Source organism: Diplotaxodon limnothrissa, linkage group LG11, assembly GCF_057381915.1.
Source record: "Diplotaxodon limnothrissa isolate DT_005_m linkage group LG11, D_limnothrissa_male_GT1.1, whole genome shotgun sequence".
Taxonomy (NCBI): Eukaryota; Metazoa; Chordata; class Actinopteri; order Cichliformes; family Cichlidae; genus Diplotaxodon; species Diplotaxodon limnothrissa.
In genome coordinates, this window is record NC_140606.1 from 29,491,664 (window position 1) to 29,516,004 (window position 24,341).

General features: G+C 41.6%; 1 protein-coding gene across 1 annotated transcript in view; it reads right to left on the reverse strand.

Annotated features, from left to right (window-relative positions):
* Positions 1 to 6,533: 6,533 nt before the first annotated feature.
* The window catches only part of galnt1 (UDP-N-acetyl-alpha-D-galactosamine:polypeptide N-acetylgalactosaminyltransferase 1), a 55,232-nt gene continuing 37,424 nt past the window's right edge, over positions 6,534 to 24,341 (reverse strand). The window contains exons 5-14 of the mRNA XM_085366592.1: positions 18,551 to 18,717; positions 17,830 to 17,957; positions 17,651 to 17,730; positions 17,116 to 17,286; positions 13,858 to 13,975; positions 13,344 to 13,524; positions 11,618 to 11,757; positions 11,421 to 11,519; positions 11,164 to 11,298; positions 6,534 to 8,864 (exon numbers count right to left, since the gene is read on the reverse strand). Coding sequence (XP_085222718.1) covers positions 8,718 to 8,864; positions 11,164 to 11,298; positions 11,421 to 11,519; positions 11,618 to 11,757; positions 13,344 to 13,524; positions 13,858 to 13,975; positions 17,116 to 17,286; positions 17,651 to 17,730; positions 17,830 to 17,957; positions 18,551 to 18,717 — 1,366 coding nt within the window. The 3' untranslated portion in view covers positions 6,534 to 8,717. The remainder of the gene's footprint in view (positions 8,865 to 11,163; positions 11,299 to 11,420; positions 11,520 to 11,617; positions 11,758 to 13,343; positions 13,525 to 13,857; positions 13,976 to 17,115; positions 17,287 to 17,650; positions 17,731 to 17,829; positions 17,958 to 18,550; positions 18,718 to 24,341) is intronic.

Here is a 24,341-nt window from a genome sequence, read left to right on the forward strand (position 1 = left end):
CGCCCACTTTGCGCCAGAAAGAATAAACCAGTGGAGGTCGTGTTAAACAACAGCAGCACGTTTAAGCTTGATCAGCTGTTGTTAGAATTTATTTAATATTAATTTCTAGTATCAGCTGATGTTTGCTGGAGCCACAGCTGTAAAGCTGCTGGTCATGATATCGGTTTGGTTATGTGGTGAAAGGGAAACATGAAGATGAAACCAGGAGATGTCCTTACTGAATCATCAGAGCTGAACAGGTGATGGAGAAACAGTTTTACCTTTTAGGTGACATGAATGAGTTGAAGGGAAGTTATGAACTGTTTCTGAGAGACAAACAACACCAGGATCCTTTTTTTACTTAGCTGACAGCTGGTAACTGTGCAGGGGCGGGTCTAGCAAAGTGTTGCCAGGGGGCCAGGTAGGGCATTAACGGGGAGACAACACAAAGAAGTACTTTTCTTTCTTATTCTCATTTAAAATATCTAGCTTTAAAAAATAATTATCTGAGTTTTACAACAAACGATTGATAGATTGATGCATATATATATACCATCAGAACAGTGTACATCACTGTCACAACAGTGTTTGTTTTCATTCAAAGGCTTTATGATTTTTCCTATAATGGTGAGCCAGTCTCTAGTCAAAATGCCCGGGCCGATTTTTTGTCCCAGTCCAGCCCTGTATGCAGCTCATCTGCAGTCTGGTGTTGCCTACATCTTCCTATTCGGAAGGCAGAATTTCCGAGTTCTGAGTACAATCGAAAGCACCACGACTGCAGTTTTTGTGTTGGATGTAAAAGGCGCACATGACACTGTGACGTAGGCTAGAATCATGGCAGCAGTCAATAATAATGGATTGGATTTATATAGCGCTTTTCAAGGCACCCAAAGCGCTTTACAATACCACTATTCATTCACTCTCACACACTGGTGGAGGCAGCTACAGTTGTAGCCACAGCTGCCCTGGGGCAGACTGACAGAAGCGAGGCTGCCATATCGCGCCATCGGCCCCTCTGACCAACACCAGTAGGCGGTAGGGTAAAGTGTCTTGCCCAGGGACACAACGACCAGGACAGAGAGCCCAGGGATCGAACCGGCGACCTTCCGGTTACAGATGCGATTCCCAACCCCCTGAGCCACGGTCGCCCACAATGACGGTCCAGGCGTGGGATTTCTCTCGTGGAAATGTGCACATTATTTTTTCATTTCTATTGGTAGGTGGCGCAGTGCACTTGTGGCAAGTAAGCAAGCTAGAAGACTGGCAAAGTTATGGAAGAAACACATTAACAAGAGAATTCAGAGTAAAACCAAAGTTACTTTCCCTAGTAACTAGTTACTTTGAAAGTAACAAGTAACTTGAAGTAACTGAATTACTTTTGATAGAAGTAACTAGTAATGTAACTCAGTTGCTAATTTAAAGTAACTTACCCAACACTGGTTATCACACTCATTTTAAAATCTTAATAATATGTATTTACTCTCACCGGGGGCTTCATTGGGTACATCTTGGTAGTACTGGGTTGGGATTCCTTTTGCCTTCAGATCGTACTGTTACATTGTAACCTTGGTTCTCTGAGTGAGAGACTCTCCACTCTGTTCTTGATATGATAGAGAACTGCTTTTATTCTTCATGGCACAGATTCAAAAAGCAGTTGGAAACATTCCTCTGAGATTGATGGGACTCACTGTGGACTGTGGAGGCCTTTTGAGCACAGTGAACCCACTGTCATGGTCAAGAAACCAGTTTGAGGTGAATTGATTTTGGTGTGTTTTCTGCCGGAAGCAGCCATCAGAAGATGCACACACAGTGGTCATGAAGGGATGGACATGGTTGGGTAGCCTGTTTAAATTAAGCTCGGCTGGCTCAAAGTGTGCCCAGAAAATATCCCCACCACCATCACACCAGCAGCAGCCTGGACTGCTGATATGTGGCAGGATGGATCCATGCTGTCATGTTTTTACACCAGATTCAGACCCTACTATCCCAGTGTTGCATCAGATCAGGGAACTCTTTTCTAATCTTCTGTTTGGTGGTGGGGTGTGAATTGTAGCCTCAGTTCTTAGATGACAGTAGTGGCATCTGGTCTGGTCTTCTGCTGCTGTAGCCCATCTGCTTCAAGATTCAACATATGTGCTCAGAGATGCTCTTCTGCATAACTTTCTTGTATCAAGTAGTTATTTGAGTTTTTGCTACCTTCTTATCAGCTCTGATTGCCAAGGCATTTTCACCCAGAAAACTGCTGCTCACTGGGTATTTTCTCTTTTCTGGACCATTCTCTGTAAACCCCAGAGATGTGTGGGAAAATCCCAGCAGATCAGCAGTTTTATTTTGGAGGCTTTTATGGTATCAGTGTATATAAGTGATGAATCATTTAATTTTTAAGCCCTCAAATGAAGTCAGATCTGTTCTTTAAAGAAAATATTTGCTTTGGCTTTTGTTCCTACTGCGTGTGCAAAAATCACGGAGTTCAAGCAAACATTAACTCAGCTTGTGTGGAGGGTTGTGTGATTGCTGAATGAGAGGGCAGAAAAAGATCAATGAGCAAACAGTGTCTGATATTAGTCTCGAAAATTCATGTTAAAATATGTGGAATTTTTCTTTTTTTTGAACTTGTTTTTGTTCTGAGACACATTTGAGAAAGAGTCAATCGCAAGCAGTGAATTACTGGTAACATATGAGTACCTGTCTAAAAAGTAAGATGGGGGGGATTTGCGTGGAAATCAAGTAGCCAAGAAGCTGAAAGAATAAAGTTCCTGAATAAACAGACATGAAATCCTCCCTCTGTGTTTGTGTGAGTTGAGTCAGATCGTGTCATCTGTTCTGTGAAGGCTTTACAGATTGTCAATGTGTCAGCAAAGCTCAGGACAGATGGACAGAATAAATATCAAATCCACACTTTTCCGGCTGCTGCTGAAGCCAACAGTCGGTCTATTTAAACACACTGATTAAATCCTTGTCGTCACGCTCTTAAATCATAGTGAAATCGTAACACTGGTTTTTTCCTGTTTGTTACTGGAAAGAAAAGAAGCTCTTCATAAAATGAAAATATGTAATTTAATTCCACTTGATAAAGGTGGTTTCTAAAGTGTCAGTGTTAAACACACGCAGACCGCACAGCATTTGATGTGCTGTAGCAAAAGGCACAGAGTGACATCTGAAATGACAGCAGATATAATCCCCCCCACCAGACTGCTGATCTTCACTGAAACCACAGGCTTCCAGGGTTTACACTGTTTATCTGTTAAAAAACAAACAGAATTCATTCAGTCCTGGGCCAAACTGAGAAAACAGATTTTCTTTTTCTTACCTTGGTTTAAGTGTTAAACACTTGGTTAAGTGTTAAACTTGCGTTTTTTTTTGCTGTCTTTTCATTGGAAATCTCAATATCAGGTCCAAATACATGTCGAGTGCAAGTAAAAGAGACCATCATTAGGCTGACAAACAAAAACTAATTCTGTCAGAAACTTTAAACGAGGCCAAAACAACAATCTAGCGCATCCTTACAAAGAATGAATGCACCGACAAACTCCAAAAGGTCTGGAAGACCACAGAAAACAACTGAAGTGCACAATAACAGAATTCTGGTTAAGAAAAGCAACTTCACAACATCTAACTGAGTCAGCAGCACTCTTGAGGGGGTCTCCAATCAAGAGACAGTGTCATCAGTGTGAATGCAGGAGAGAAACAGCTCATGATGTGAAGCATAACACATCATGTCTGTGAAGGTTCTCAGTCATCCGGGTCATCGTAGTCCAAGGAGCTCGGAAAGAAAAGCATCAGGACTTCTTTAAGAAGTGTCTTCAAGAAACTTAAAGAAGTCCAGACACTTTTTTGTCCAAGATCCTTAGACCATAACACATCATCTGTCAAACATGGTGGAGGAATTGTAATGGCGTGTGCATGAATCGTAACTGAAGAGTTGTAGTAGAGCATGCTTTTCATTTACTAAATACACAACTGAAGACAGAGAGACCCAGAGACAAGCAGAAACTGTAGTAAAGGCCTGGCAGAGATGTAACACAGCACCCGGTGATGTCTGTGAGTCCAAGACTAAAAGCAGTTCTTATAATTATGGTAATTTTCCCATTTCTTATAAAAATGAGGGACTGTGTATAAACAGAGCTGTAATTCCCAAACCGTTAATGCAATTCTTCTTTTGTTAAACCCCTTGAATTAAAGCTGAAAGTCAGCACTTCAATAACATCTGCAACATCTCCCTCTGCATAATTATGGGATTTAAAATCCAAAAATGTAGCGTGTTGGTTAAAAAACAAAACAGAAAACAGAAAAAAAACGACTCCATAGATAAAAATCAACAAAAGCCTTAAACAAACACATTTGATGAGCAGACTTCTAAGTTAATAAATTCACTCTGCTGCTCAAAGCGCACTTCAATATTCTGTTTTTTCTCTCGGTTTCCCTCTGGGCTTCAATTCAGCTTCACTTCTTCAGATCAAAGACTCCTCCCGTAGCTCCCATTAACTCACAACGCTGCACATAAACTGGAGCAAAGTCTCTGCGAGCTCGAAATCTCCTGAACGGCACAATCACTTCAGAACCACAGCACAGGCGTCTCCTTTCAGGCTGGACCTGACGTGAGCAGAGAGATTTGCTCCTGAGCCTCTGCTTCTCTGACCAGCTGAGAGATTCATAATCTCACTTTTGTCAAAACCACAAAACTTTGAGATGCTGATTGTCTTTTTCTGCTTCTTGAAGACAGAGAAGCTGCGCTATTATGAATTCGCCCCGGTGCTTTATTTACCACAGAGATGCTTTCAGGAAACAAATTCCATCGCCGCGTTTATCAAAGATGAGTATGCAACGCGCTGTTGTCTAATATGTCTTCCTGGTGGCTCTCAGCGGGCCTAATCCTGACAAATGAATAATTCAGCAGATCAAGTGGAGGAATTTAAATAATCCACTCTCCACAAAACACTCTGCAGCCCGACTCGGCTACATTCACACTACCCTGCGGTGTTTATGAACAGGACCGAGGACAGCCTCTTCCCCACAGGTTTATCTTGATGTTTCGGTCCAGACTCACCGCTCCTGCAGCACTTCTAGCAGAGCAGAAATGTATCTTTTCAACACCCACCAGTGTCTCCAGCAGCGCCGATCTCAGCTCAGACCCAGTGAACAGTGGAGTCTGTGAATACGCTTCCATCTTTTAACCACTCAGTTCTTCAAGGGGTTTGGCAACAGACTGTTAATTCAGGATTTCTTATGTAACATAATCAATATGTAATAAAAACTATGATAGCAATAACTAGAATCAGCAAATATTTCAGATACTATAAAAAAGTGTTCTTGAAGGAAATCAAAAACTTTTGTTATTATATTACTAAAAATGTTCAGTTTTAAAAACTTTCAATGTTTAAATCCATAGTAGGATAAGACCTGTAGTCATTTTAAAAGTAGGAGATTTTCTGTCATTAATAAAAACACATTTATTTATTTAAGCCCAAAAGAGTCGTAGTGAGATTTCATTTGTTTGCAGCAGCATTTCTTTGTTATGCAGAGAAACTGAGACGTACTGTTGCCATTGCGCTTTTCTTTCTAATACTAAAATATCTCTTTACGTTGATACAAACAGGACTTTTAGTGGTCAAGTGGCTGCATGTGGCTCCCCAATGTCAAATGAGTTTGACGTCCCTGTTCTAGAGCTTTTGAGCTAATCTATACTGGGCAGCTGCACTAAAACCACTCTCCGCTATCTGTAATATTGTGTGGGTCCCCCTAGTGTCAGTGAATTAGCTATTACCCATCAGAATAAGGGCACTGGGCCTTTGTGAGGTGGACCTAGCCGTTTCCACATCCATGACTCTCACGGACATCAGAGCAGATTTGGATCCAGGAACTCTGGATCATTAACTTTTCCAGAGCACATGACTACCAGGACCCGAGATTTCCTCAGTTTAACAGTAAGAAGTACAGTGAACTCATCGTTGTGGACAGCAGTTTGTGCAAAATACAGTACTGTGCAATGTGTCCAAAGTTTGAACTCCTGTGCCATTTTAGTTTGGGGAACGTGGGGAATTTAAAAAGCAGCTGGCGCTTAAGATCCCACAAGTTATTACCTGCCTTTTCACACAAGTGAGTTATTTGTACGGTGCACATGGCGAGCAATGGAATATTCCAGTGATCAGGAAAAGCATCATAAGAATAAACTGCAATACACAATTCAAAGCAATTAAAAAAAGCCACTTTTTTATAAAGTAAAAAAGAAATATATTAAAGTAAATAAAAATGTGTTTTGGCAGGGGAGACCAACCGTAGACACAAATTTCAAGACACAGACAACGAACCTCCATTTTTGTATATGTAATTATGACATTACTGAGCGTCTGCACACTTACTTTTTAATTAAGTGCTAGATGTTTTTAAACTCTCGGTTATAAACATCATTGTAAAAGTTCAGTATTGGTTGGGCTACGTAATTAAGGGTTAGGGTTTGTGGTGCGTCTGTGGAGACAGAAGGAGGCAGAAATCACCAGGCACCTCAAAGTTTTCTGTAAACGTTTTCACTTTTATTTTCTACATTTGGATCAGCTCAGTGTGGAAGCCTGGACATGTCAGTTCATTTCAAACCCACCCCTTAACCCGACGCCCGAATTTAGAACAATCGATACGCTCCCCCGTCTGTCCTACAATCAAAAAAACTCTCACGTCTTCACCACAGTCACTCGATCAGACATGAAAAAAAAACCCCAAAAAAACAATCTGTTGATGGCCTCCACTCACTGCCATGTCCATGGCGAAGATGAACTGATGTCGTGTCCTTTGTGTAAACCCTTCCTCCATTGGAGGAAGCTGAAATGTTTAAAAATCCTTTTTTGAAATCACCTCTGGTGCCCTGACTCGCAGCGGCAGAAGCGATTAAAAAAAACAACAACAAAAAAACAAAGAATAAGAATAAAGAAGGCGTGATAGTGGAAATGAAAAAGACACGCTGTCTACCTCTGACTGAGATATGAATAGTGAAATGCTGCAGGTGCGCTTGCCAAGTGAGAGAAATGTAGTAATGGATTAAGATATGTCATCTGCTGTGCTCTCTGTAATCACACAGTTCAACCCTTTCCCTCCTTTTGGCTCTCTACAGCTTTTATTCTGTCCCTGATTAATTCTCATAGCGGTGCCACGTTCCTGCTGTAGATATGTCCGCAGGGGGAGTGCAGGGAACCCGGCTCTGTGTAAAAAATAACAGCGTTTTGCTCTTTTAGTACGGCGGAGGAAGCAGGGGTATGCTAATCTGCTGCCAGTCTACGCTACGGGTGCTTGCTCGTCCAATAGCGAGGAATCGGAGTGCCGTTTGTTCTAGTAAACAGGGAGCTAATGGGCTGGGATTAGTACTGAAGAAACACACGCTCACACCCACACAAATGCAAACATCCACACACTCCGCTGGAGGAAAGAAGCCCTTGGAGTGTTTTTGTTTTTCTTTAAGAGGTCATTGAGAAGACGATATGACAAAAATGGACTGAAGTATCAGGCTTAGGCAGCCTTTTTCCTATATGTATACAGCATGTGTGTCTGTCTGTGTGTTTATGTGTGGCAATGTAGTGCCTTACTGGGGAGATCCACGTGGTTGAACACTACAATAGGCAGTGAACATCAGTAACAGACTCATGTATCCTCTGAGTGTGTGTGTGTGTGTGTGTGTGTGTGTTAGCTCTATGTTAAATATCTTTAAAGACAACAGAGACGTACAGACAAACTAGGGTTACTGAAACAGTAGAAACAGACAAGCCATGTAAAAACTGGACATAGAAATCTTAAGATATCACAAACATCATAATTCTCTATCTCTAGATTTCTGCTGACGGCAGACGTCGGGTCCTCGTGATCGCTTTCTTGTTTTGTTTGTTTTTTTGTGTGTATGCGTCGTCCCTCTGCACGGAGGCGTCAGCCTGTAAGATGAAATGCTAAACTGTAACACCAGAGGGAGACACACACTGCTGCAAGACCATAGGACTGGCTCTGACGCACACACACACACACACACACACACACACACACACACACACACACACACACACACACACACACACATCACAGCTTCTCACACATGCACACGTGCACAACCTTCTTCACAGGAGTACATTTTCAAAATCCATAAAAAATTAAATAAAACAAACATGAAAAAAGAAAGAAAATCAACAAGGAATTCAGTCCCCTTCTCAAAGCATACATTCATCTCAGTACACGCACACACACACACACACACACACACACACACACACACACACACACACACACACACACACACACACACACACACAAATAAGTGCACACACTCTCGTAAGAGGCAGTCAGTAAACGTTAAGTGATGAGTTGAGCGGTGGACTGCTTTGTCCGGGGGAAGCTGTGATGACTCCACCAGTTAGTTCCTCGTATTCGCGCATGTGAGCGAGTCAACTCTCCGCGGTTAAAATCTCTTTTTTCTTTAAAAAAACCCCCAAAACAAAATGAATGTAAAACAACAGCCATCGTCTCTCTCAGAGGGAGGCTTTTCTCTCTTCTCGCTTTAAGGAGGCTTGTACGCACTCCTCCCTCTGACGTCCGGCAGAGGTAGTACCGTCCAATCTGTCCTCCTTCCTTCCCAAATCCCAGTGTAGGGAAGTCTTTTTCATTCCTGGTGCTGGAAAAAAAAAAAAAATCACATCCGTTCGCCTTTATTTCTTATTCTGGGCCGCTGTGTGTGTGAATGTGCGCATTTGGAAGTGTGAGGAGTGTGGTCAGAAGACCTCTGGTAGTGTGACATTGCGGAGCAGCCACTGTTGGGAGCGTGTGTGCGTGCAGTCTCTGACGCTGGGCACCTGGCTGTCCTCCTCGCTGGCCTTGTCCAGACACTGGTTACTGTTGACGTGGATCAGGGTCAGCTTCTGCACAGCACAAAAACACAAATCACTCTTTAGAAAGGTTCATTTAAAGGAACATGTAAATGTCTTTTTGGTTAAAACAGCACATGGACTTTGTTATACTTTGAATATCAAATTCTGCTGTGCGAGTCTATGAGGCTCAGTTTTAGCTCTCTGTGGTGTAAATGCTGTGGTTGGGTTGGGTAACGAGTCAACGATGATATATCTCCAAACTGTGGCAAGAAATGATGCTAGGTTGAATTACGTGCACTGGGATTAGAAAAGATTCATTATTTATATTTTAATTTAAAATCCATTTTGATAGATTTGCTCACAGTTAACTGTAAACTGCTGCAAAGCAGCGTGTTTATGTGAATTTACCTGAACATTAATTTGCATTTTTAACAATGTGACTATTTGTTTGTTTATATTGCATTTTCCAGCTTTGGAAAAAGCTCATTCTGAAAGAATCAGAATGAGCTTTTATAACTTTCAGAGCATTTTCTATTGCGGCTCCTTGGTAATGGACTAAATTGTCTTTGCAATTTAAATAGGCTCTGTGAGACTACATGTTGTGAAGAGGCAGGACGCAGGCACAGGTGAACTTAGAGTGAGCTGGTATTGAATGCAAAAGGTAAACAAAAAGTGGAAAACTGGAAAACTAGGAACTAAAAATCAGTCTACTCTGGGGAATACAGGCTAATGAGGGAAAGGAACAGGAACACAGAGCAAAACCAGGGATAAACAGACGATCAGACAACGACAAAGAGGAAGACTGCAACTATAAATACAGAGAAGGGTGATTGGGGCAGAGAGGAAACACGTGGGGAACACAACTGAAACTCACAGGGGGGAACTGAGACTGGGGGAAGTAAAACTGAACACTAAACAAACCTAACAAGAGGGGTGATGAAGACTTGACACAAAAGAGAAAATATACAAAACTAGAGACTAACTACACTAAGAACAGAACAATGGAAAAATTGCATGAATGTAAACTCAAACAAAACCAAGAAACATAAAACTACAAAGTCCATAAACCTCAAAACTCACTAGGTTTCAGACCCGGGACCCTCACAGGAAGCTACACTGCCCAACAATATACTGTCTATACCCTTTGGGCTTTGACCCAGTGTGACACATTGATCTCATTTGCTTTTTATTGTATGATGGTCATTTTTACGTGTGTCGTTTTGCACCCTTTAGTTCCATTTTACTGTCCATCCATCCTTGTTTATCGTGCTGGGTGGGCTGTACCCTATCCCAGCTACCAAAGGGTGAGAGGCAGAGTACACCGTGGACAGGTCGACAGTGTGTCGCAGAGCACAGCAGAGCAGAGCTGTGCCCATTATATTTTATTGTCTTTCTATTTTATTTATTTCTAATATACATCACTGTGTCAGCCGTTGTTGTTTTAAAGTGCCTTAAAAATACAGTTGGAAGGGAATTTAACGTCCTAGGTTTTCCTGCTGTAAATGAACTATTTTCTGTGCCTGTCAAGACCTTTGTGAGAGCTCACAGTATTCAATTTAATTCAGTTTTATTTATATAGCACCAACTCCCAATAACAATAACCTCAGTGTGTTTATACTGTAAGCTATAAACCTACAGTATAATGGTACGACCCTACAGCATTCAGGAGAAAACCCCAACAGTCAGGGAGAAGGAAAGAGAGAGGCAGGACGAAGGACACACTATGGGAGAGAACCAGAGTTTAATAATTACTAATGATTAAATACAGCAGTGGTGAAGAAGACAAAGTGCATCATGGGAACCTTCCAGCATCCTAGGCCTGTTGCTGCATAATTAAGGAAGTCTTCAGGGTCACCTGACACCAGCTTCCAGTTTTCACAAAAAGACAACATCTGATGACCTCCTCTGTACCCTTAATGTAGAGTTTCCAAACCTACAGAAATGCTCTGTCGACCATTAGAAATGTTTTTCCCACTGGTAGCCCAGGTAAGCTGTACAGGCAGAGATCACCCTCATTGGCTGTTGTTTTATTTTGGAAGCAGGCATAAATATGAAATCTGACAGAAACCCCTCAGTTCAGAAAAAAGAAATAAGAATTACCCCTAGTAGGCAAAACCTTGATTGTTCAAGGTTTTATACATGAACAGGAAGATTTTAAACTTTGAAGAGAAGCTAATATGGGAGAAATATGATCTTTAACTGTAGTGTTGTGGTTTAACTGAAGGCTTTTCAGGCTGCTTTTATAATAAGATGATAATAATGACTTCTAAGAGTCCAGGTGATGAACATATTAACCAGCTTTTCAGAATCACTTTGAGAAAATGCTTTTTTTATTATGTCTTCCACTTACCAGAGGGTCGTACTCCCAGAGCTGGTTGCCTTTGAGGTGATGGCACTTGAGCATCATGACGGGTCCGTTTAGCTTGGACACGTCTAGACACAAGTCATCTGTCCTGATCTCCTTGTTGGCCGTATAGGAGAAAACCTGCACACATCACCCACAGACTTTCTCTCTTTTTGTGCCGAGAATAACTCTGATGTCAACAGTGATCAACATTTACACTTTAATTCATGTGTAGTTACAGCGTTTTGTTATTTCTCTGTTACCTGGTTGCCTCCCATCCCGTGACAGTTGAAAATGCCGACCTTCTCGTTCTCCTTGCGGGCCATGTTGTCCAGACACTGGTTAGTCTCCACATTACGGATCTGAGCCAAACACACAGGAAGCAGGTTCATTGCTTGAATATACACCCACACCGTTTGATCCATACAGATTCAAGTGTTGCTTGTGTGAGCGAGTGTACCTCTCCCAGGGAGTAATAATGCCGAGGGATCTGGGAGTCAGGGTAGATGTTCTCCAGGTACCAACTGAAGGGTTTACACTGAAGCTTTTGCCTCAGAGCAGTGCGAGACGTGATGTCACCGTAGTCTACTTTGGTCACACCTGGACACGCAGACACACACACACAAAAAGGTCAAACAAAACACTGCATGCTGCCATTCCCCCCGTGTGTATAAGCTTTATTTAAACTGTGTTAGGATTGAGCAGAAAAAACCCACATGCTGATCTGAAGCAGCCAAACGTTCAAAACTGCTAAATCGCTTTTTTTTTTTTTTGGAAAAGAACATGAAATACTGTAAGTTGTAACACCTGGGCTGAAAATGACCCAACAATGACAACAACAGTGCCTGATGAAGAGCAATGGAGGTCAATCATCTTTTTCATATAATAACTGATAGTAACTACATCGAAAATGGAGCTAGCACACTGTGGAGGTCCAGTTTCTACTTATGTGTTTTATGCTTACAAATAAAAAAACAAAAACCCTGTAACGCTGAGATACTACTCATATCATTTTGTTGAGTTATGATTGAATTGTGTTTAGAAACGGTGCGGCCCTTTGGCTTGAATTCAGTGAAGTCTGGCCCGTCTAGCAAGACAGTCCACTTCTTGTTTTTTCAGTACAGTACCTTTACATACTCAGTCAGCAGGACGGGACCATGGGAAATCATGCACTCAATTACTTCAATTATTAGCTTTGTCTTTTAACTTTGGGCCACTATTACAACTATAACTTTCCCTTATATCTGTGCTTTCATGTATCCATTCAGGTTAAAAGCTCATCAAATTTGGATTCAGGAGACAGACAGTCTCTCTGCTTTTAAGATTAGGCTTAAAACTTTCTTTTTTGATCAAGCTTATAGTTAGGGCTGGAGTGTTTCTTCTTAACTTTAATCACTTTTTTCCACTCTATTTCTTTATACACCACTCTGCATTTAATTCTTAGTTATTATTAATCTGTGTCTCTCTTCTGTCCTGTCTTCCTTGTCTAATTCCAACTCGTAACAGATGGCTGCCTCACCCTGAGCCTGGTTCTGCTGCAGGTTTCTTCCTGTTAAACAGAGTTTTCCTTTCCTACTATTGTCAAGTGCTTGCTCATAGGGGCCGTCTGATTGTTGGGGTTTTCTCTCTATTACTGTAGTGTTACAATATAAAGCGCCTTGAGGCCACTGTTGCTGTGATTTGGTGATATATAAATAAAACTCAATAAAACAGAACTGAATTATGATCTCATTGTTATGCCCGGGAACTGATCTAATTAGGGCTGATGCTTTCTTCCAGCTCTGTAAGACCTCTATTATACAACTGGTCAGGTTATTGAAACAAGCGTAAGAAAGACAGAAGAGCGCCCCCTGTCAACAAAAGTGAGAGAGGTATAAATGTGTTCCATGAGGTGCTTCGCATCTAAAAATATTCTTCATTTCAGTAGCTCTGCTTCTCTTTTGGTTGCTTTTCTGCTGCAAGCTTGTGTGTGTGTGTGTGTTCATGCAAGTTAACGCATGCTTTGTAGCGTGAAATTACTCCCCGCCTCCCCCCATCCTGCACTGTTGGGTCACCACTGCAATATCACGCAGTCAGCGGGTTAATGGATAGATCACACCTGTCACAGAGATTAACCTCCACACACGAGCACATACATGAACGCAAACACGCGCACACACAAACACACAAAATGTGGCAAAACTCACCAGGAGAGATGATGTAGAAGAAGTTTTTAAATTCGTCCATCCAAACTTCTGCCAGACGCCGGTTGTTTTTGTTGATGATCTGTCCCGTTCCTCCGGGAAACGTATAGGGCGTCGCCTTTCTGAAGACGTGACCCACGTGAGAGCACGTGACAATCTCTAGCGTCCCGCCACACTGCCAAATCTATGAGAAACAAGCCTTGTCAACACTAATTTAGAGAATAAATTGCAGAGTAGACACACTGTAAGTCCTGGGCGCTGAACGAGCTAAGACAGACCAGTGAACTCAGCTGGGAGATGGATGACGCAGACTGGTCCCGGCTGTGCTGTGCCAGTCTGAATAAATTTGACTCGACGCCAGCCGGGATGACGTCTGACGAAGTCTTAGTCAGGTCAACAATTTATTCAGTGAAGTCAATCTAGAGGTGTAACATCTGTGTGTGTTTTTGAACCCTAGCTGACACTTCTGAATGGAAGAATAGAGTCATGTCAGTTGTCAGTGGGTGTGTTCACTCACTCTGAAAGAGATTTCCAGGTTCTCTCCTCCCCAGATGTCCATGCCTGCGTCATATGTGCCAATCTCCTGGAAATAATCTCTGTCTATGGAGAACAAGCCGCCTGCCATGGTGGGAGTCCTGAACAGAGACATCAGAGAAAAGGTAAATTAGGAGAAAGGCAGGTTAGTGCCACTTAAATCACTGACGGCCGGCCTTTTAAAGGTCATCCAGTATGTACACATTCCATCAGGGTTTTATATTTCACTCCTCTCACTCCCTGTTATTTGCTGATTTCCTGTTTTTTCTCCTCTCTTCTCTGTTGCTGTGACAGTCATGTCAGAGTTAAACGGCCTCGAGACCTCTTTCCATTTTCCCTCCCGCTTACAGAACGGCTTCCTCCTCTTTAGAGCTTATTCTTCTCCACTGCCTGTTTTCGCTTTTGCTTAAAATCTCTTACAAGAACACAAACAGACAAACATATCCTGAACATGCACAGATTGATGGTGTATGACCAGCAATTGGCTAAGAGCGGGAAATAATAAGCAACCCAGAAATGGAAAAACAGTTCGTCAAACAGTTCGTAAAATGTGGCTTTATAACAAAAGACAATAACGACGAAGCCAACACAACAGATCTATGTATCCTTTCCTTTTTTCCTGAAGAGATATCAAAGCTTTCTAAATGCCCCAGCTTACAATAAATCACTTTTTTCTACGACACTCAAACACGTCGCAGTAAAACAAAGAAAACCCACTAATTTACAGCAAATCCTGGATTCTAATTAAAGTCATTTATCTAAACAGGGACCGGCCCTTACGTACATAAAAGCGTGGTTCATCATCTCAACATATCACAAGACTGAAATAAACAAACACTGCCACTGTATAAAGCATCAAAAGGCAGGTAATACTCAGCTTTGTGTTTGAAGCATACAATATCAAAATGACACATTTAGCAAGTTCAGAGAATTTCTTCAGATCTTTTCTGTTTGTTGTATTTTTTTAAAGTCCAACAGTGGCAAATACAACCTTCCCAAGTGAGTAGACTTCTGCACATTGCCGTAAATTACAAGGTAGATGAGCCCATAATAACTAGCTTAGCTGCTGATTTCCTCCTCTGCTGTCAACATATGCAGCTCCTCAGAGAGTGACAGCAAAAGACCTGCAGTTTGCATCGTCTAATGAAGAGAAATTCCCCCAGCAAATGCACGCGTGGAAGCTTGAAACCACATCAGCATTATTCGTTACAGTTTTTTTCATTCTGCAAACTCCATACGTGCAATAATGTGAAAGCGCTCTGTGGCAGAACAGGGTTTTTATGTAAATCGTGTCATTAGTGGAAATTAATTTTCTGCCCTGACACAACAACCCAGTTTTGTTTTTTAGGCCACTTAAAAGACACCCTGAGGAAAATTTTGTCAAGCAGAACTGAGAAAAACAACCGAAATCGGGGGCGCGGGGTGTTACATAAGCTACATTATGTGTGTGTGTGTGTGTGTGTGTGTGACCTTGAATATTGGCATCAAGCATGCTTAGAAACAAGAGCAGGAAAAAGAGATGATAGACAGGCAAAAATAAGCTCTTGATTTTAGTTCCAAGGTCTACAAACAACAAAAAAAGCCCCTCAAAACAAAAAACACAATCTTACATAAACATCTTGCATTGAACAGAAGTGGAAAGTTCACTCTATTCTTTCAGTATTCCTGCCTTGAGAACCTCTTATGATGAACTGCAGCAGCAAACTGAATGGTAACATATACACTGTTGTAGCAGCCATAGAATAAACAGGGATTGAAAAAGATAAAGAGTTCAGGATTTTTGTCTGCTATAGGAAGGCTTAGGCGCAGTGCCTAAGTGTTTCTGATTAAAGAATGTAAAGGCCTTTAGGCGACATATCACAATCAGTGAGTTTTATGCAGAACTGGGCAGCCAGGAGCTCACAGTGTGAGCAGAGGTCCTGGGTGGCTCCTTCTCTACGTAAAAGCAGGTGTCAGTGTTTAAAACATCTATGAACGGGATGAGGCTTATCTATCCTTTGAGTCATGATAAGAAAGATAAAAAAAAAACAAAACACTTTGCTGTTTGCTTTCAACCGCTGTGCTGTTTCTGTGTCTTTGTGCCTGACAAAAGCGAGTGTGAAATACAGAAATAAACTAGTATCCTGAAACGGTAACCTGTGTTCATCAACTGCAACTTGGAAAAGATAACTGCTTCCTGTGTGTAAACGTGTCCATATGCAATTGCACAAAATAAACTTTTGGCTTTAATGCCGCAATATACTATCGTGAACTGCTGGAAGCAGTGATGAGAGCATAGGTAGACTGTGGTCATAGAGGGACGGACATGATCAGCAACAATACTCATGTAGGCTTTGGTTTTTGATGATTATTAGTTGGTACTAAAGGGAAAACAGTTTGCCAAGAAAACATCTGCCACACTATTACATCACCACCTGCAGCCTGAATGCTGATATAAGACAGGATAGATCCATGCTTTCATGTTGTTCAGACCAAATTCTGATCCTATCATCAACTGAATGTCATAGCAGAAAGTGAGACTCATTAGACCAGGCAACATTTTTCCAATCTTCCAATCTTGTTTTGGTGAACACAAGCAAACTGTAACCTCAGTTTCCTGTTCCTAGCTGACAGGAGTTGCACCCGGTGTTGTCTTCTGCTGATGCAGCTCATCTGCTTCATTCAGAGATGCTCTTCTGCATATCTTCCAAAATACCTTAGTCATTTGAGTTACTGTTGCCTTTCTATCAGCTCAAAGCAGTCTGTCTATTTTCCTCTGACCTCTGGCAACAACAAGGCACTTTCCCCAGATAATTTAAACTCACTGTTTTCTCCTTTTTGCTCTATATTGTGTAAACCAGATGGTGGTTTAGCAGATACTCCTTCAAAGTCACTTAAATCACCCTTTCTCCCTATTCTGATGGGGTGTACCAAATTTAGTGGCTTTTGAGTGTCGGACTCATTTTCAGGTTGAAAGATGGAGCAAACTGTTTCAAAGGATGGAGGGTTGCAGTAGGAGGACTGTGGTATCAGCTGTGACTGTATGGCAAAAGTAATAGTTTACATGGATCAAAGGGTAAGATTTAAGGGCCTCTCTGCAGAATTTAGTTAGGTCAGGACTAGCCCAGGGTCATAGATGTCCTTTGGTAAAATGAAAAGACTTAACTTGAAGCATAGAAACTGCTGTCAGTCTGTTTTATAAGTATGAAAAGGATAATAGCAATGAAATTTAAAGACTCATCTTGCTGTGTGTACCACCCACCTGACAGGCAGCGTGCGGTCTCCTTTGCGTCGGTCCATCTCCCTTTGAGGTACAGGGTACCAGCGGAAGTTGAGCTTCCAGTTGAATCCTCCGTATGTCATGTCAGAGCCTGCCATGTACTCAAAGGTATCATCGCTGATAACGTCGATAATGGGGCACACCACTGTTTTCCTACAGTAAACAGAAAGACATCAGCACACAAACACAGTACATCAACCTGCTGTTCATAACCCTGGGTGGACATCAACCAAGGCTAAAAGCTCATCTGCAAGATGTGTCACCTCCAGAACCAACTTCTCACCAGCTGTCACTCATCTCTCATTACACCTTTGTAAACCCTGTGCGTTTTCTCCATGTGCTGGTGTGAGTGTGTGTGTATACCTGCTTACGGGTAGCAGTAAACAGAGAATGAGTAATTAAGCGTAAGATAAACACAAGGGCAAGCCCCCTGCAGGCTCAACAATACTTTATTGATTTTCTTTTCCAGGCTTGCCAATGGTCAATCTTGCCAATCTTTCGTGTTTGTGTGCCTTACCTGTCTTGTTTGATGCGGGCAAGCAGAGGCTCCAGCCATCCTGTTGTGCATTCACAGTGAGCATCCAGAAAGGTTATGACCTGAGAACATGGAGGGAAAACATAAGACAAATCTACAGTGCAAACACAATATGGAGAGCAGTTGCTGTGGATGTCTCATATGTGGACATGCGCACACACCTGGCCAGTGGAGATAGACGCTCCCTTGAGGCGTGCGCGGATGAGCCCGGACCGCTGCTCCATCCTCACGACTCTGACGGGGACTTCCAATTTTCTCACATACCTCTCCAACTGCTGTTTGAGGAAATCTAATAAATGCATATATAAACAGATAAGAATGCAAAACAGGCGCCTACAAAACAAAAGCTGGATTACAAGCTGTTCCTCCAACCCACTCCATTTGTAGCAGCAGGGATCAGAGATAACTGTGCGCTTGCGTGCTTTCTTTCACGTATGTGGCCTTCTCATACGATACCTCTTGTACCTGCTAGGAGCTTCTCCATCAGCTTGAACACAAGTGCAAACATAAACACACAATCCGTGACCTGCACCATCTAACCTGAGGTCTCGTAAGGTTGCTTCTGCTGGTGGTAGTTGGTTGGGGTGGGGGATTGAGGGTAATAACAGAGTGTAATCCCTGCGTCTGGCAAATTAAAGACCTAATCTCCCCCAAACAGGGATTAACAGTATTGCACAGGGTGGAGTGGCACACACAGCCCTCATACATGCACTGACTCTCTCTTGGGCACCAGCACAGGCACATACACACATGTGCAAAAACATCTACCTACGCAGAATCCAGCAAAAATCATAGCTCTAAAAAATAGGCTAAGCCTCAAACTAGAGAGAGACTGAAGGAATTATCTGCAGTGAGTGTTACTGTGCGTGTGTGTGAGTTTACCTCTCTCGCTGGCATCATCCACCAGAACAATCTCCTCCAGCAGTGTGTGTGGAGAGCGGTCAATCACGGAGTGGACGGTTCGCAGCAGCGTGGTCCACGCCTCGTTGTGAAATACAATCACAACGCTGGTGCGAGGAAGATTATCGGGGTATAACTTGTTCTTGCACCTAAAGCGAGTAATCAAAAACATAGAAAAAATAATCAAAAGGGTCAACTCCATGCTGCAAGAATACAAGAATATTTACAAGCATATTTCTACATATATAAATCTTTGGTTGCAAGTTTGGTCTGCTACCCATATGAATTAAAGCAGAAAGAAAAACTTAGAAGGCCCAGAGACATGCTATTAACTAACTGCATCTCTCAAAGAGATGCCACAACAGAACTGGTCCAGAAGACATACAGTAGAACTGACATGATATTAAAGCCAGAATCTTGTACACAGAATATATGATATCAACCTGAAGCTTTCATCTACTTCTGGAACAACAGATATGATTCAAAAAGAAACTCCTTCAATTTTTTTTAGATGTAGACTCTTGGTCTGAAAAGTGAAGTCAGAAATGCAGAAGTTAAATAAACCTAATGGACAAAAAGAAGTCTATTAGAGAATAGAAAATAGATTGTCTCACGTTGTTTAATACTTCATTAAACATGTTCCTCATGAGTTAATGGTCTAAGCCAAATGTTTAAAGTGACGGTCAAACAAGCATGATGTTATTTTATATTTGTCTGGCCCATTTAGGGATCTACGCTGCTACTGTTACCTAAGGCCACAGGCAGTGGGTAGTGACTGAGAGAATGAGACTCCCGACAGAAGAGGCAGAAACGAGCTCAAATGGTGTCTGGTGTCTGTTCGGGAGGTGCTCAGAGTAGAACGCTCAACCCAAAACAGAAGTAAGAAAAACTAATGAACGATGTCAGAGTAGCTTGGTACATCATTTATTTACAGTATTCTAAAAGACTTTGGGCCAAAAAGTTTGGAACTGGTTAGAAAAAGGTTGATACAATGTATAACAATTTGTATCTATAAAACAGACGGCATTATTTCAGAGATTGAATTATATTTTAAATTAGTTATTAATCTACAGTCTGCTTATTTTAATTAGTTCTAAATTTCAAAAAGCTTCAATGTCACCAAATGCTTTGTGTGTAGAATGATACAAAGTTGCTTAGCACAAGGCAAGCTCATTCAAGGGGGCATAACTGCACAGCACAAATGATGAAACAGCTGAACATACAACATGAAGCAGAAACAACAAAAAATACAAAGGAGCAAAAAGAAAAGGTGTGCGAGATGCATCAAAAACTAAAAGCAGACAAGGCTTCAAAAAAGGCAACAATACAGGCAGTAAGTGAAAACGCAGACTTGATTTTAAACAGACAAACATGAACTTGCAGAGACCGAACAAAGAAAGGAAAAAGAAAAATCCTAGGAGACACATAACAATCCGGGCTCTGTGCGACTGTGAGAGCTGCAGCTACATCGACTTTATATAAGAGTTAAAAAAAAAAAATCAACTAAACCACATCAGACAGTCCTAAAATCACTCAGATCATTATTTTGCTTCTTGTGAAAAATCATCGTAATCAACTTCAAAGAAAACTGAGAGTGAATAATAAACGAGTATCCGAGCGTAAATCCCCAGATTTAGACCGAGAAAGACAGAATTAGTGGGTCAGCATGATCACACTTGATTAGTGATATTAATTAGAGTGCGAGTCATTTTCGTTGCAGTGTTGAGTGCACACATCAAACTCTCTTACTGAGAGACAGTGAAGGATGCAGTTGTCTATCACAGGACAACAGGCACAAGACGACAAATATTAGCACAGTGAAGACAGTCACATCTTTTTAAATATCTCTCCACAGTATTTCCAGAGAAACACTTCATTTTAAATGGTCAAATTGTCAGGTATACACTCCTTAGGCGAGGTGTCAAGCTTATTTCTGTTCATGGCTGGGCCTCACACATACGCAGTTTGATCTTTGATCTCAGTAAAAACATTGCATAATACCCAATTATATATAAAAAAAAAAAAACACCCCCAGATTTGCCCCTTTCTTTTAGTGCAAAAAAGTCCAAACATATTTTGAAAAGGCTCACACTTAATGAACCATCCAGCTATAAAACAGATGATTCACGTTCAGTCAGTCCACTGTCATTACAAAGAAACGCTCCTGTCGTAAATCAAAATAATGTGTGGGCACGGCTCCTTGGCTGAAGCATCCCGCTTCAGTGCGGCATGGCAGGCCATAGGTAATGTCTTTGTCAGGCTGTAAAACTGATGATGATTCAGACCTCTGGCTCCAATTAAATTAACAGTTCAGACAATCTCCCTCAAGACTTGATCCATTTCTAATAATTTATGACAAAATACTTCCTGGTGCAAAACAATAAAAAGTTATTCTCTTCTTATCTGCAATTTCCAGTTCGCAAAGCAATCCAGTCCCCTGGATTGGACCTTTTGTCGGCTGAGTTCTGGCCTGTATGTCTGACGCTTTAGGATTTAGGCACTAAGTTTGCACCGTTTAAATAAATCTGACAATTTCAAGGTTGATTTCAGTTCAGTATGAAAATCAGCCTTCCGATGTCTTCTTGTCAGCCTTCTTGCTTGATGTAGCTACTCCAACACGGTCTCTTCACTGTAGCTGCCTTTATTTGCTCATAACGTTTTATTGCACTAGCTGTAAAGCAGCACAGATACCCGCTCCTACAAATAAACGTTTAAAATGAATTTCCAGAAATTCTTCCACTATGTTTTAGGTTGCCTTGAGTTTATAAAAACCATCAAAATCAGTTTAGGGGTCACATTAAAACTCCTTACTGCTGGCCTTGACTGCTTTACTTCAGTGTTACACAGACTATGTCATGGTCCTGGGTCGTTGACCCAGCGTTTTGTGTTTTGTGATTATTTCCCTCTGTTCTAGTTATTCTGTGTCCTCCCCCCTTGTGTCCGGTTCGGGTTCTAGATTTCCTGTTTTGTTCTGAAAGTCTGTGTCTGTTGTCATTGTGTTCAGCTTGTGTCCTCCAGTCATCATGTGTATTCAGATCAGCTGTTCTTCCCTCCTGTGTGCGATTACCCGATTACCTTGTGTGTGTGTGTGTATATATAGTGGGTGTCGGTCTGTGTTCGTTGTCGGCTCGTCTGTGTTTCTTGGTATCCTGGTCCTTGGTCTGCGTCTCTCTGCTCCGCTCTCCGTTTTGTAAGATTTCAGGTTTGCTCTTTAGTTTCTCCCAGTTTAGGTTTGTCATTACTCATGCTTCATTGCCTGTTTTTGCCACTGCCACCGTGTAAATAAACTTCACTCGTATCATCAGTTTGCTGCATTTTGGGTCCTCCTTTTCCTCCACTCCACACGGCTCACTCCGCCAGCCGTGACAGTCTACAGTAAATGCTGCATAGAGGACTACCTATTCATACTACATACAATATTCTTTTTTTAAGTAATTTCTTTACAGGTTTATGTTTACCAAAATTAAGCAACATGTTCCACGAAAATCCCTGTGAATAACATATATTAAGTATGGGTTTGTGGGTCACCTGGTTAGAGTTAGAGCAGACCGAATCATCTGTACACACATCTGTAGGTCAAGCAAAAATCGTAGCCTGCCATGACACCTGCATGCAAGCCCGATATAAAACTGTCTCACACTCTAAGTGTTTTCTAAGTGTTGGAGGACGAAACTGAAAGCAGCCCGACATCCTTCCTCTAACAAATTCAGCTCTTACAAGAGCCAAATGGAATAGGATCTGATTTCCTCCATCTTTATAACTCCCCCTCCTGCTTGTGATCATCCTGAGCGCTGGAATGCTTCCTCGCTCTCTCTGCGGTTGATTCTGACTCAAGGAATGCAAGAGCGACAGAGGAGAGGAGGTCAAGAGTGTATTCTCTCCTGCAGCTGCCCGTGGAGCACGTTAAAAACACGAAGTAATTCTCAGTGTTTGGGGTGTGCATGTTCGTATGCTCGAAAATAGGGAGGTCGATGAGCACACAAGATGATTCACTGTAAAAACAGAGACAGCCTTTGAGTCTTTTAATGTTTTTCTAAGGCGGCTCATTATTTCTCGCTCACATGAAAAAAAACATGAGTTAAGGCATGATCTTTGGTGTGTAGCAGAGGAAAAAGAAGACCGTGTGTCTATACACAGCCAGTTGCAAACATGTTTATTTGTATTAGCATTTTTTTTTTAAAGAGCAATTGTAGGGAGCCCTGTGCACTCGAACAGTCAGGGTGGCGGAGCAACATTTGGCAACGGCAAAGCAAGCTAATGAGTTACAGGCTGCGTCTTCAAGCAGGGAATTGTGGGGATATTTAAACATGGGCGTGCGCGCTGGCTTTAATTAAACAGCATTATTGTTGCAACATTACACACACACACACCAATAAAAGTCTGCATTCTCAAAAAACAACAAAAACAACAATGTAGTCATCACCAAAAAAAAAATCTTTTCTGAAAGGTGTGGTCATGAAAAGTATTTTCACATACTGTAAATCCACCCAGACACATATAGAATTACACACAGACAGGCGTGACCGTAACGTCAGAAAGTAGCGATCTTCGGCCGGGGCGTGTGGATGTCATAAGGCCTGCTGCACAAAAAAGATCCAGATCATTTCCTTGGCCGACTACATGGTGCCCTTTAGAGTGACCTGACAAAATATAAAGCTCATCAAATTAAATCTCTTGCACAAGTTTGTTAAAGTCCAAGACAAGAAAATGGTCATAATTCTGCCAAGACTGCATGTTACATTGAAAATGCCTGACTTCCTGTTGGGCCTAAGGTATGGCTCAAAGCTCCAGGCTTTTTGTCTATCTTAAGACAAAACAACATAAATGCAGATTAAATATGGTGCTGGGGTGGCTTCACTGAAATATTGTAGGTGGCACAAAACAGCCATTTTGCCACACTGACGTGTAAAAGCCATTAAATATAAACTGCACGAAAGGTGATTCATGGAGAATTTCCATGGCCCTAGGGTGGACTGCCATAATCTTCACACTAAAGCATAATCAAGGCTTTAAGCGCCTTGATGTAACTATTGTGATTTGGTGCTATGGAAATAAAGCTGAGCTGAACTGAAGACTTGAAGTTTACTCGCAGAACCTTTCAGGTGAATATGGTGAACCTGTGAGGAGTTCATCAAAGTAAAATTGACATTTCCTGTTCCCACTAGCTGGTGCTCAAAATATCATTGACTATTGGGATATAGATGTCTGAATCTTATTAAGTGTCAAGTTTGGAACAGACTGAACAAAAGCTATTTCAGTTATACTATTTTGGCTCCTCGTGGCAGCACATCAAAGTCTGGAATGCCACCAGCGGATCCACCATTTAATAAAAACTCACAGCCCTCATAATAACGTAACATCAACTCTTTGAGGGTTATCTGGTCAACATTTAATGCGCTGATCCTGCCTCGATCAGAGTGTAAAACATGTTAAATACTGTCATATATGAACTCTTATAAATCACATCAAGCTTGGGGCTAGTTGGACAATTTATGTGTGAATTACACATTAAAATTTAATGCTGAATGACTAAAACTCACCACTGCATCACGGACATGGCAATCAAAAGAAAGTCAAAAGCTTCACAATTTAGCATGACCAAAGTCTTTAGTTCAAGACTGATCAAATATGAAGATGATTACATTAAACTATGAGGAGTTTATTAAAGTAAAATCCCCAGATTCATTTGACAGAAACATAATAATGCAACAAATTAATTACAATATGGCCTTCGCACTGTTAGTGCTCGGGCCTTAAAAAACCATAAGTGAGT